At 44.8% G+C, this 15080-nt stretch overlaps 1 protein-coding gene across 1 annotated transcript in view; it reads left to right on the forward strand.

The window, feature by feature from the left end:
- LOC120023563 (spectrin beta chain, erythrocytic-like) overlaps positions 1-15080 on the forward strand; it is a 75267-nt gene that overhangs the window by 46894 nt on the left and 13293 nt on the right. Inside the window, exons 27-36 of the mRNA XM_038967593.1 lie at positions 478-645; positions 1157-1287; positions 1773-1977; positions 2345-2568; positions 2788-2938; positions 5840-6084; positions 8067-8205; positions 8476-8560; positions 10682-10878; positions 11098-11247. Coding sequence (XP_038823521.1) covers positions 478-645; positions 1157-1287; positions 1773-1977; positions 2345-2568; positions 2788-2938; positions 5840-6084; positions 8067-8205; positions 8476-8560; positions 10682-10878; positions 11098-11247 — 1695 coding nt within the window. The remainder of the gene's footprint in view (positions 1-477; positions 646-1156; positions 1288-1772; positions 1978-2344; positions 2569-2787; positions 2939-5839; positions 6085-8066; positions 8206-8475; positions 8561-10681; positions 10879-11097; positions 11248-15080) is intronic.

The following is a 15080-nucleotide window of genomic DNA, read 5'->3' on the forward strand; positions in this document are numbered from 1 at the left end:
CGAGAGACTGAAAAACAGCTTCTATCTCAAGGCCATCAGACTGTTAAACAGCCATCACTAACATTGAGATTACTCGTTGGTTATTACTGCATTGTCGGAACTAGAAGCACAAGCATTTCGCTACACTCGCATTAACATCTGCTAACCATATGTATGTGACAAATAAAATTTGATTTGATTTTGACACACACACACACACACACACACACACACACACACACACACACACACACACACACACACACACACACACACACACACACACACACACACACACACACACACACACACACACACACACACACACACACACACACACACACACACACTTGTTCACACACATACTCTCTCCCTTTCCTATTTCCTTCAACCCTGGTTATCGGTTTGTTTTTGAGACTGTGTGTTTTCTTTGTGTTCTATATTGTAAAGCATCTGTATAAAGGGCTATAGAAAACCTGTGTATTGCTTTGATTCCAGGTGAAGGAGCTGAAGGAGGTGTGGGCCAGGCTACAGGATGAGATGGCTAAGAGGAGAGACCGGCTGAATGGATCTAACCGGGGCCAGCAGTACTACAACGATGCTGACGAGGCAGAAGCCTGGATAGGAGAGCAGGAACTCTACATGATTGCTGATGACAAGGCCAAGGTCAGGATGGAAGGGGAGAGGAAAGAGTGGAAGGGGAGAGGAAAGAGTGGAAGGGGAGAGGAAAGAGTGGAAGGGGAGAGGAAAGAGTGGAAGGGGAGAGGAAAGAGTGGAAGGGGAGAGGGGAGGAGAGGAAGGGAGGAGAGGGGAGGAGGGGAAGAGAGGAAGGGGAGAGGAAAGAGTGGAAAGGGAGAGGGGAGGAGAGGAGAGGGGAATTGAGGAGAGAGGAATTGAGGAGAGAGGAGGTGAGGAGAGAGGAGGCGAGGGGAAAGGAGGTGAGGGGAGGGAGGAGGAGAGGAGGCAGAGGCCTGGATAGGACAGCAGGAACTCTGATGACAGGGCCAAGGTACTATTCACAAAATATGTTTAGAACTATCAGGCAGCTCCATTGATTAATTTCAGAGTGGTTTTATTTCCCTTTATAGCAAACCAAGTGGTGGGGATGCTGTTTGGCTGGAAAACAAAAGGCAGGTTGTGACTTTAAAGGGTTCATTTGTTCTCCACCATTCGCCAGGATGAGCAGAGTGCCATGTTGATGTTGAAGCGTCACCTGATAGTGAAGCAGGCTGTAGATGTCTACTCAGACTCCATCCAGAAGCTGTCTGACCGTGCTCAGAAGATGCTGAATGAAGACCACCCTAATGGGTGAGTGGAACCCAGACACCAGGGTTCAGTCATCTTACCTTGTGTACTACAGTGTAGCTGTCACTACCTTCTCTGTAGGCCTCAGAGTATTCAAGACTATGTTGCATAAATTTATTAATACATTTTAGAATTGGTCTCTTGTTCCTCACTATATAACAGTATATTTGAGAGATGGAGGGTGTGGTTATGATTGTGTCTCTAACCAATCAAAGATCAGACAGCTATGAAACAGTAAAGCCATGATGCATGATGATGACAGGTCTCACCTTGTCAGTCACTCTCTCTTTCTCCTCTCTCTATCCTGATCTCTCTCTCAATTCAATTCAATTACCTCTTTCTCTCTCTCAATTCAATTCAATTATCTATCTATCTTTCTCTTCTCTTCTCTCTCTCTCCTCTCTCTCCCTCTCTGTCTCTCATTCTCTCTTTCTCTCTTTCTCTCTTTCTCTTTCCCTCTCTCTCTCTCTCTCCCTCTCTCCCCATAGTGAATCTATCATCCGTCGTCAGGGCCAGGTGGATAAGCAGTACGCTGGTCTGAAGGACTTGGCAGAAGACCGCAGGAGGAAGCTGGACCATGTCTATCATCACTTCCTGCTGAGCCGAGAGGTGGAGGATCTGGAGCACTGGATCGCTGAGAGGGACGTGGTGGCCTCCTCACAGGAGATGGGACAGGACCTAGACCATGTTACAGTGAGGAGGGAGGGAGAGGATGGGAGGGAGGGAGGGATGTGGTGGCCTCCTCACAGGAGATGAGACAGAACCTGGACCATGTTATAGTGAGGAGGGAGGGAGAGGATGGGAGGGAGGGCTAGGACCTCTGGAGGGGTTCAATGAGCTTCCCAGGGGTACTGAAGCTGGGGAAAACTAACAAGTAAATGTAAAGTTCTAGGTAGCTGAAGGGATAGAGAATGGTCCAAGCATGTCCCACCTTGTATTAGTTCTCTCTGTAATGTTCTGTATTCTTATGAAGTATATCCACGCTCTTATAATTGCTTTATTATCTTCACATTTTTAAGATGATTTTATTTTCCGTTTCCTCCAAATAAAAAACGTCCAGATCCTAAGGGACAAGTTCCGTGACTTTTCCCGGGAGACAGGGATGGTGGGACAGGAGCGGGTGGACTATGTGAACCAGACCATAGATGAGCTGATCAAAGCGGGCCACACGGAGGCTGCTGCCATGGCTGATTGGAGGGACAGCGTCAACGAGAGCTGGGCTGACCTGCTGGAACTCATAGACACCCGAGTTCAGCTCCTACAGGCCTCCCACGACCTGCTCAAGTCAGTCTGCACACAAATGACGGCAAATGGTTCATCAATGCCACTAACTGTTTTTGGCTTTGCATGCTTAGGCTCCAAAACAAGACAAACACAAAAAAACATTTAGACATTTCATAGATGTTTGAGATTTGACTTCTGACAGATGAAAGTAGACTATATTTGTACACCACAGTGTGGTCTGACGAGTCAGCTGTAACAGAATGTCCTGGTGGTTCTCAGGTACTTCGATGATGGGAAGGAGCTGGTGTCTCAAATCCAGGAGAAACTAAATGAGATTCCTGCTGACCTGGGAGAAGACTTCAGCAAGGCAGATACTTTCCACCGCATGCACGCCGCCTTCGAGAGGGACATCAGCGCCCTGGGAAAACAGGTACACCTTAACGCCCTACTGCCTGTTTGGCCTGGAGTTTGGGTGAGAGGTCTACAGGAGAGGCAGCATTAAGACTAAGAGATATTATGCTGACTAGAGATGGCGCTAGTGTACAGCCATGTACAGTCGTGGCCAAAAGTTTTGAGAATGACACGAATATACATTTTCACAAAGTCTGCTGCCTCAGTTTGTATGATGGCAATTTGCATATACTCAAGAATGATATGAAAAGTGATCAGATGAATTGCAATTAATTGCAAAGTCCTTCTTTGCCATGCAAATGAACTGAATCCCCCCCAAAAATATTTCCACTGCATTTCAGGCCTGCCACAAAAGGACCAGCTGACATCATGTCAGTGATTCTCTCGTTAACACAGGTGTGAGTCTTTGATGAGGACAACGCTGGAGATCACTCTGTCATGCTGATTGATTTCGAATAACAGACTGGAAGCTTCAAAAAGAGGGTGGTGCTTGGAATCATTGTTCTTCCTCTGTCAACCATGGTTACCTGCAAGTAAACACGTGCGTCATCATTTCTTTGCACAAAAAAAGGCTTCACAGGCAAGGATATTGCTGCCAGTAAGATTGCACCTAAATCAACCATTTATCGGATCATCAAGAACTTCAAGGAGAGCGGTTCAATTGTTGTGAAGAAGGCTTCAGGGCACCCAAGAAAGTCCAGCAAGCGCCAGGACCGTCTCCTAAAGTTGATTCAGTTGCGGGATCGGGGAAACACCAGTACAGAGCTTTCTCAGGAATGGCAGCAGGCAGGTGTGAGTGCATCTGCACGCACAGTGAGGCGAAGACTTTTGGAGGATTGCCTGGTGACAAGAAGGGCAGCAAAGAAGCCACTTCTCTCCAGGAAAAACATCAGGGACAGACTGATATTCTGCAAAAGGTACAGGGATTGGACTGCTGAGGACTGGGGTAAAGTCATTTTCTCTGATGAATCCCCTTTCCGATTGTTTGGGGCATCCGGATAAAAGCTTGTCCGGAGAAGACAAGGTGAGCGCTACCATCAGTCCTGTGTCATGCCAACAGTAAAGCATCCTGAGATCATTCATGTGTGGGGTTGCTTCTCAGCCAAGGGAGTGGGCTCACTCACAATTTTGCCTAAGAACACAGCCATGAATAAAGAATGGTACCAACACATCCTCCGAGAGCAACTTCTCCCAACCATCCAGGAACAGTTTGGTGACGAACAATGCCTTTTCCAGCATGATGGAGTACCTTGCTATAAGACAAAAGTGATAACTATGTGGCTCGGGGAACAAAACATCGATATTTTGGGACCATGGCCAGGAAACTCCCCAGACCTTAATCCCATTGCGAACTTGTGGTCAATCCTCAAGAGGCGGGTGGACAAACAAAAACCCACAAATTCTGACAAACTCCAAGCATTGATTATGCAAGAATGGGCTGCCATCAGTCAGGATGTGGCCCAGAAGTTAATTGACAGCATGCCAGGGCGGATTGCAGAGGTCTTGAAAAAGAAGGGTCAAACATGCAAATATTGACTCTTTGCATCAACTTCATGTAATTGTCAATAAAAGCCTTTGACACTTATGAAATGCTTGTAATTATACTTCAGTATTCCATAACATCTGACAAAAATATCTAAAGACACTGAGGCAGCAGACTTTGTGAAAATTAATATTTGTGTCATTCTCAAAACGTTTGGCCACGACTGTACAGTTCAAGTTATATCAAGGTGAGTAATCATATAAAGATTTATTTATACAGAACATTTCAGACATGAAATGCAACGCAATGTGCATCAGGAAAAAACGAATAAAAACAAATGAAAATAAAAGCTGAAATATTTACTATACAACAAACATGAGGATAAAAAAACAGCAACAATAAGAACTAAAGGACTAAAAAGCACCCTGAGGAAAAGCAAAATTAAAAAGGTGTTTTAAATATGTCAACAGTTTCAGCCCCCCTCAGGTTCTCTGGCAGACTATTCCAGAGGCTGGGGGCATAATAACTAAAGGCTGCCTCTCCATGACTCTTGGTCCTAGACTTTGGGATAGTTAAAAGGCCAGAGGACCTGAGGGGCCTACTGGGTACATGACTTAAAAGCATGTCTGACATGTATTGGGGTGCACCATCGTGGATTGGTTTAAAAACCAATAGAAGATTCTTAAAAAGAATTCTAAAACTCACAGGCACTCAGTGCAGCGAGCTTATAACCTGTAATGTGTGCTCTCCGTCTGGTCTTGGTCAGTAACCGTGCTGCAGCATTCTGTATGTTTTGCAGTTGACCAATGGCTCTCTTGGATAGACCAGACAGGAGAGCATTACAGTAGTCAAGCCTGCTTGTAATAAAATCACGAGTCTCTCTGTATGAGTTTAAGAGAGAAATACCTCACCTTGACAATGTTCCTCAGGTGGTAAAAAGCTATTTTGGTCACATTCCTAATGTGTCATTCGAAATTGAGTTCAGAATCTAAAATAACACCTAGGTTTTTTACCTGGTGTTTTATCTTTATTGCCCGTGAATTGAAATGTGTGGACAGATTCTCTCTGTGCTTTGTCTCCAACAATAAGTACCTCAGTCTTGTCTTGATTTAGCTGGAGGAAGTTGTGAACCGTCCAAGTATTTAAATCACTAATACAGTCTAATAATTTATCTGTGGAGCTAAAGACTGCATTTGTTTGCGTATGGCATGCAGGGCTCCCTGTAGCAACACATTGTAACATCACTGAACCCCAGTTGTGATTGGAGTTGTTCAAATCCGGCTCAAAGGGCCATAAAGAAAAGAACAGCATCTAACTTAGAGGGCATGAAAGTCTTTTACATTCAGGTTTCTCTCTCAGTTACCACCATAGTTGAACAGTATAATTTTTTTTAGATATAGAAAAAGCACCTCCACCTCCCTCCTTCTCCCCCACCAGGTGCAGCAGTTCCAGGAGACAGCGGCCCGCCTGCACGCCCAGTATGCTGGGGACCAGGCTACAGAGATCCAGGCCCAGGAGAAGGAGGTGGTGGAGGCCTGGAAGGCTCTACTGGATGCCTGTGACGGCCGCAGGAAACGCCTGGAGGAGACAGCTGACAAGTTCCGCTTCTTCACCATGGTCCGAGACCTGATGGCCTGGATGGAGAGCACCATACAGCAAATAGAGACACAGGAGAAACCACGGTAATCTCTTGTGACAGACTGTTGACATAAATTCTAGCTTGCTAGTGCACGCAAGACTCCGGGGGGAGGAAAGGGGGTCCCATGTCTCCGTTGGAGCCAGGTGTTGGCAACACCAGAGTTGTGGGTTTAATTCCCACTCGTACTGAATATATGCATAGAAAAGCATCTTCATGACTACACAATAGGAAACAGAGGAGAGTGGACAGGCAATATGGAGGGGTGAGGGGATGGAGAGATAGAGCGATAAAGTTAGATGATAACCTTTCTACCTCTCCCCAGGGACATGCCATCAGTAGAGCTGCTATTTGGGTGACAGGATGGAGAGATAGAGGATGGAGAGATAAAGAGATAGCGGATAAAGAGATAGCGGATAGAGAGATAGAGGATAGAGCGATGGAGGATAGAGCGATAGAGGATAGAGCGATAGAGGATGGAGAGATAGAGGATGAGAGATAGAGGATGGAGAGAGATGATGGAGAAAGAGAGCAGAGACAGATAGAGGATGAAGAGATAGAGAGAGAGAGTACAGTGAGGTAGAGGATGAAGAGAGAGGATGAGAGAGATATAGGAATGAGAGATAAAGGAAGGAGAGAGAGGATAGAGAGATAGGTAGATGATGGAGAGATAGAATAGAGAGAGATAGAGAATGAAGAGATAGAGGATGGAGAGAGATATAGGAAGGAGAGATAGAGGATAGAGAGATAGATAGAGGATGGGGAGATAGAATAGAGATAGATAGAGGATGAAGAGATAGAGAGAGAGAGTAGAGAGAGTTAGAGGATAAAGATATATAGGATGGAGAGAACGAGGGTGAGAGATAGAGGCTAGAGAGAGATAGAGGCTAGAGAGAGATAGTGTCGAGAGATAGAGGCCGGAGAGATAGAGGCGGGAGAGATGGAGAGATAGAGGCTGGAGAGATAGAGGCTGGATAGTTAGGCTGGAGAGATAGAGATATAGAGCGATAGAGGATAGAGTAGAGAGAGATAGATGATGGAGTGATAGCTGATAGAGAGATAGAGAGATAGATAGAGGATAGAGTAGAGCGAGATAGAGGATGAAGAGATAGAGAGAGAGAGTAGAGAGAGTTAGAGGATAAAGATATATAGGATGGAGAGATAGAGGCTAGAGGAGAGATAGAGGCTAGAGGAGAGATAGAGGCTAGAGAGATAGTGTTGAGAGATAGAGGCTGGAGAGATAGAGGCGGGAGAGATGGCGAGATAGAGGATGGAGAGATAGAGGATGGAGAGATAGAGAGATAGAGTGATAGAGGATAGAGTAGAGAGAGATAGACAATGGAGTGATAGACGATAGAGAGATAGATAGATAGAGGATAGAGTAGAGAGAGATATAGGAAGGAGAGATAAAGGAAGGAGAGATAGAGAATAGAGAGATAGAGGATGGAGAGATAGAGTAGAAATAGTTAGAGGATAAAGATATATAGGATGAAGAGAGATGATGGAGAGATAGAGGGTGAGAGATAGAGGCAAGAGAGAGATAGATGCAAGAGAGAGATAGATGCAAGAGAGAGATAGAGGCTAGAGAGATAGAGGATGTAGAGAGAGATATAGGAAGGAGAGATAAAGGAAGGAGAGATAGAGGATGAAGAGAGAGTAGAGAGTTAGAGGATAAAGATATATAGGATGAATAGAGATGATGGAGAGATTAGAGGGTGAGAGATAGAGTGTGAGCGATAGGGGGTGAGAGATAGAGGGTGAGAGAGAGGCAAGAGAGAGATAGAGGCAAGAGAGAGACAGAGGCTAGAGAGAGTTAGAGGATAGAGAGATATAGGATCTAGAGAGAGGCTGGAGAGAAAGAGGCTGGAGAGAAAGAGGCTGGAGAGAAAGAGGCTAGAGAGAAAGAGGCTGGAGAGATGGAGAGATAGAGAATGAGAGATAGAGAATGGAGAGATAGAGAGATAGAGGATAGAGGATGGAGAGATAAAGTTAGATGATAACAGGTTATTTCTACCTATCTCTCCTCAGGGATGTGTCATCAGTAGAGCTGCTGATGAAGTACCACCAGGGGATCAGGTCTGAGATCGACCAGCGTGGATCAAAGTTCTCTGACTGTGTGGCGCACGGCAAGGCTCTGCTGGCACGCCAACACAAATACTCTGCTGAGGTGAGGAACACCAGGGCTCTATATCAATTCTTTGCATCCTATCTCCTCGCCTTTGCCTTCCCTCAGACCTTCTCCTCCAATGTGTTTTGAGAAGGAGGCAAGGAGAGAGTATGCAAGGAATCAAGGAAAGATGAATTGGGAAAGAGCCTGGGGCCACATTGAAATTATTTCAGATACAGTATGTGGCTTTTTCTATATCTTGTGACTACCTCATTTAAACACTGAATTCAATTGACCATCCCTGTTGTTGTCATCCTCGTTCTCCCTCAGATCAAGGAGAAACTGATCCAGCTGATGGAGAAGAAGAAGGAGATGATGACCAAGTGGGACGACCGATGGGACTGGCTCAGGCTCTGTGAGTACAACAACAACCACAATGACAACATCCACAACAACCACAATGACAACAACAACCACAATGACAACAACAGCCAGAATGACAACAACCACAACCACAATTACAACAATCACAATGACAACAACAATCACAATGACAACAACAACCACAATGACAACAATCACAATGTCAACAACCACAATTAAAACAACCACAATGACAACAACAACCATAATGACAACAACAACCACAATGACAACAACAACCACAACAACAACAAAAAGAAACACAATGCCAACAACCACAACAACCACAATGACAACAACCACCACAATTACAACTACAACAATGACAACAACCACAATGACAACAACAACCACAATGACACCACCAACAACAACCACAATGACAACAACAACCACAATGACAACAACAACCACAATTACAACAACCACAATGACAACAACAACCACAATGACACCACCAACAACAACCACAATGACAACAACAACCACAACAACCACAACAACCACAATGACAACAACCACCACAACAACAACAACAACAACCACAATGACAACAACAATAACAACAACCACAATTACAACTACAACAATGACAACAACAACCACAATGACAACAACAACCACAATGACAACAACAACCACAACAACCACAATGACAACAACAACAACCACCACAACAACAACAACAACCACAATGACAACAACAACCACAATGACAACAACAACCACAACAACCACAATGACAACAACACCAACCACCACAACAACAACAACAACCACAATGACAACAACAACCACAATGATAACAACAACCACAACAACCACAATGACAACAACAACCACAACAACCACAATGACAACAACCACCACAACAACCACAATGACAACAACCACAACAACAACCACAATGACAACAACCACCACAACAACCACAACAACCACAATGACAACAACAACCACAACAACCACAATGACAACAACCACCACAACAACCACAATGACAACAACCACAACAACAACAACAACAACCACAATGACAAAAACAACAACCACAACCACCACAACAACAACAACAACCACAATGACAACAACCACCACAACAACCACAATGACAACAACAACCACAATGACAACAACAACCACAACAACCACAATGACAACAACCACCACAACAACCACAATGACAACAACCACCACAACAACCACAATGACAACAACCACAACAACAACCACAATGACAACAACCACCACAACAACCACAACAACCACAATGACAACAACAACCACAACAACCACAATGACAACAACCACCACAACAACCACAATGACAACAACCACAACAACAACAACAACAACCACAATGACAACAACAACAACCACAACCACCACAACAACAACAACAACCACAATGACACCAACAACAACCACAATGACACCAACAACAACAACCACAATGACAACAACAACCACAATGACACCAACAACAACAACCACAATGACAACAACCTCAATAACAACAACCACAATGATAACAACAATGACAATGACAACAACAACCACAATGACAACAACCACAATGATAACAACAATGACAATGACAACAACAACCTCAATAACAACAACCACAATGATAACAACAATGACAATGACAACAACAACCACAATGACAACAACCTCAATAACAACAACCACAATGATAACAACAATGACAATGACAACAACAACCACAATGACAACAACAACAACAACAATGATAACAACAACCTCAATAACAACAACCACAATGACAACAACAATGACAATGACAACAACAACCACAATGACAACAACAACCACAATGACAACAACCACAATGATAACAACAACCACAATGACAACAACAACCACAATGACAACAACAACCACAATGACAACAACCACAATGATAACAACAACCACAATGACAACAACAACCACAATGACAACAACAACCACAAAAACCACAATGACACCAACAACTGCTGTATATTCCCTTCTTCCTTCCTTCCTCATACTGTAGTCTATAGATCAGTGTGAACACAGAAACACCAGACTTGGGTCCAAATAGCATAATTTGTCTTGTCTTGTGCCCAAGTGTTGGAGGTGTGCCAGTTTGCGCGGGATGCCTCAGTGGCGGAGGCGTGGCTAGTGGCTCAGGAGCCGTACGTGGCCAGTAAGGACCTGGGACAGACTGTAAACGAGGTGGAGAAACTACTGAAGAGACACGAAGCCTTCGAGAAGTCCACCGCCACCTGGGAGGAACGCTTCTCAGCCCTGGAGAGACTTACTACAGTATGTGGTGGAAAGAATTGTGTGTGTGTTTGTTTGTGTTTGTTTGTGTGTCTGTGATCTGTGTAAAGCTTTGTCGTCATTTGGCAGTTTTTCTGATGTCACCATTTTCCATATAAACAAGTACAGTATACAGTATGGGTGTGTATCTAAACATTACCTCTGTTTGTGGGCGAAGGTTAGTTCTCACATTCTCACTCTCTCTCTCTCTCTCTCTCTCAGTTGGAGCTGCTAGAGTTGAGGAAGCAGCAGCAGGAGATACAGCAGTTTGTAACAGAGGAGCAGAAGCGTTCACAGATGGAGAGCAGGAGAGAAGACACAGGGTTTGCAGAGGATTCCTCCCAGCTCTACACCATCGAGGAGCAGACACTGGTTAGTACTGAGCTAATGTGTACTGACGAAATGACCCTCTCTGACCATATCCATTCTGTCCTGCTCTCTGTGCATGAGTTCCCCTATCTTTCTCTCTCTGTGCATGAGTTCACCTATCTTTCTCTATCTGTGCATGAGTTTCCCTATCTTTCTCTCTCTGTCCACGAGTTCCCCTATCTTTCTCTCTCTGTCCACGAGTTTCCCTATCTTTCTCTCTCTGTGCATGAGTTCCCCTATCTTTCTCTCTCTGTGCATGAGTTCCCCTATCTTTCTCTCTCTGTCCATGAGTTCCCCTATCTTTCTCTCTCTGTGCATGAGTTCCCCTATCTTTCTCTCTCTGTCCATGAGTTCCCCTATCTTTCTCTCTCTGTCCACGAGGTCCCCTATCTTTCTCTCTCTGTCCATGAGTTTCCCTATCTTTCTCTCTCTGTGCATGAGTTCCCCTATCTTTCTCTCTCTGTCCATGAGTTCCCCTATCATTCTCTCTCTCTGTGCATGAGTTCCCCTATCTTTCTCTCTCTGTGCATGAGTTCCCCTATCTTTCTCTCTCTGTCCACGAGTTCCCCTATCTTTCTCTCTCTGTGCATGAGTTCCCCTATCTTTCTCTCTCTGTCCATGAGTTCCCCTATCTTTCTCTCTCTGTGCATGAGTTCCCCTATCTTTCTCTCTCTGTGCATGAGTTCCCCTATCTTTCTCTCTCTGTCCACGAGTTCCCCTATCTTTCTCTCTCTGTGCATGAGTTCCCCTATCTTTCTCTCTCTGTGCATGAGTTCCCCTATCTTTCTCTCTCTGTGCATGGATGGCAAACATAAGGATATCATGGGCTAGCTTCAATCAGATTGACATCTGTTGTTTTGGCGGTGTCGGAGGTGGAACTGCATTGGAGTTGTCAAATCCACAAGCGTCTCTTTGTGTTACTTTATTGCGGACACTGCCATTGGATGCAACGAAACCACACCTGACTATAATCTGACAAATTCCATGCAGCCATGTTAGAAATTCAAACACTCAAATTAGTTCAGGGATGGGTGTCAGACTTTTCCCCATCCCTAGCAAACACAGCTAATAAAACGGATTACATTTGAAACGTAAGAACATGATTCGTTGATTATTGGAGTCAGGTGTGTTAGCTGTGGCTGGTGCCAAAGTGTGACACCAATCAGGCCCCCGAGGACTGGAATCGCCAACCCCTGAATGAGTCTAACGCCTTACAAAAAGGTTAATTTATAAAGGGGTTATAATTACATTATTAACCATTTTTTAAATCATTTGTAAATGCATTTGAAAAACATGAATAAACGGTTATATGGCATTGGTCAAAACAGTGCAATAACAAGTCAGTGTTTGCCAAATAGTGAGCCAATATTTACCTCCAGTTATTAACCCTTTATAAATGCACTTAGAAATGCTCATAAGATGAATGTTTATGTATCACCTTGCAACCTTATTTTCAATAGTTGCACAGTTGAACAAGTTATTTTCTCATGTTTGGGTGATGAATTGGTAGTCTGTCCCAGGAACAGAAGAGGTTGGTTTTCATGATGTGTCTTGATCCACCTTTGAAACTCTAACGCCCTAGCCACATGTACTGTACATCCAGTGTTACCCCTTACCAGATTATATATCAACACACTCCTCACTTCTCCCTGATTGTGATAGTCCAAGTATAGTCAACACACGGGTGTGAAATGGTGACCGTAATACCATTGTGAGAGGTATCCTCTCACACAACGTTTAATGTTTTGGTCTTCATACCCACCATTCATTGATTGAACATGTTTAACAAAGTGTTGAATCTTCTCTCATGTATGTAGTCAAATCAAATCAAATTGTATTTTTCACACGCACTGAATGCCAGAGGTGTAGACCTTACTGTTAAATGCTTACTTACAAGCCCTTAATCAACAATGCAGAGTAAGAAAATATTTGCTAAATAAACTAAAGTTAAAAAGAAAGTAACACAATAAAATAACAATAACGAGGCTATACACAGGGTTGAAAGGGTACCGAGTCAATGTGCGGGGGAACAGGTTAGTGGAGGTAATTGAGGTAATATGTACATGTAGGTAGAGGTAAAGTGACTATGCATAGATAATAAACAGAGAGTAGAAGCAGCATAAAAAGGGGGTTAATGTAAATTGTCTGGATAGCCATTTGATTAACTGTTCAGCAGTGTTATGGCTTGGGGGTAGAAGCTGTTCAGCAGTGTTATGGCTTGGGGGTAGAAGCTGTTCAGTAGTCTCATGGCTTTGGGGTAGAAGCTGTTCAGCAGTCTTATGGCTTGGGGGTAGAAGCTGTTCAGCAGTGTTATGGCTTTGGGGTAGAAGCTGTTCAGTAGTCTCATGGCTTTGGGGTAGAAGCTGTTCAGCAGTCTGATGGCTTGGGGGTAGAAGCTGTTCAGCAGTGTTATGGCTTGGGGGTAGAAGCTGTTCAGCAGTGTTATGGCTTGGGGGTAGAAGCTGTTCAGTAGTCTCATGGCTTTGGGGTAGAAGCTGTTCAGCAGTCTGATGGCTTGGGGGTAGAAGCTGTTCAGCAGTGTTATGGCTTTGGGGTAGAAGCTGTTCAGCAGTCTGATGGCTTTGGGGTAGAAGCTGTTCAGCAGTCTGATGGCTTAGGGGTAGAAGCTGTTCAGCAGTCTGATGGCTTTGGGGTAGAAGCTGTTCAGCAGTCTGATGGCTTTGGGGTAGAAGCTGTTCAGCAGTCTGATGGCTTAGGGGTAGAAGCTGTTCAGTAGTCTCATGGCTTGGGGGTAGAAGCTGTTCAGCAGTCTGATGGCTTGGGGGTAGAAGCTGTTCACCAGTCTTATGTCTTGGGGGTAGAAGCTGTTCAGCAGTGTTATGGCTTGGGGGTAGAAGCTGTTCAGTAGTCTCATGGCTTGGGGGTAGAAGCTGTTCAGCAGTGTTATGGCTTGGGGGTAGAAGCTGTTCAGCAGTGTTATGGCTTGGGGGTAGAAGCTGTTCAGCAGTCTTATGGCTTGGGGGTAGAAGCTGTTCAGCAGTGTTATGGCTTGGGGGTAGAAGCTGTTCAGCAGTGTTATGGCTTGGGGGTAGAAGCTGTTCAGCAGTGTTATGGCTTGGGGGTAGAAGCTGTTCAGCAGTCTTATGGCTTGGGGTAGAAGCTGTTCACCAGTCTTATGGCTTGGGGGTAGAAGCTGTTCAGCAGTCTTATGGCTTGGGGTAGAAGCTGTTCAGCAGTCTTATGGCTTGGGGTAGAAGCTGTTCAGCAGTCTTATGGCTTGGGGGTAGAAGCTGTTCAGCAGTGTTATGGCTTGGGGGTAGAAGCTGTTCAGCAGTCTTATGGTTTGGGGATAGAAGCTGTTCAGCAGTCTTATGGTTTGGGGATAGAAGCTGTTCAGCAGTCTGATGGCTTTGGGGTAGAAGCTGTTCAGCAGTCTGATGGCTTAGGGGTAGAAGCTGTTCAGCAGTCTGATGGCTTTGGGGTAGAAGCTGTTCAGCAGTCTGATGGCTTTGGGGTAGAAGCTGTTCAGCAGTCTGATGGCTTAGGGGTAGAAGCTGTTCAGTAGTCTCATGGCTTTGGGGTAGAAGCTGTTCAGCAGTCTGATGGCTTGGGGGTAGAAGCTGTTCACCAGTCTTATGTCTTGGGGGTAGAAGCTGTTCAGCAGTGTTATGGCTTGGGGGTAGAAGCTGTTCAGTAGTCTCATGGCTTGGGGGTAGAAGCTGTTCAGCAGTGTTATGGCTTGGGGGTAGAAGCTGTTCAGCAGTGTTATGGCTTGGGGGTAGAAGCTGTTCACCAGTCTTATGCCTTGGGGGTAGAAGCTGTTCAGCAGTCTTATGGCTTGGGGGTAGAAGCTGTTCAGCAGTGTTATGGCTTGG

The sequence above is a fragment of the Salvelinus namaycush genome, chromosome 28 (genome assembly GCF_016432855.1).
Source record: "Salvelinus namaycush isolate Seneca chromosome 28, SaNama_1.0, whole genome shotgun sequence".
In the NCBI taxonomy this organism is placed as follows: Eukaryota; Metazoa; Chordata; class Actinopteri; order Salmoniformes; family Salmonidae; genus Salvelinus; species Salvelinus namaycush.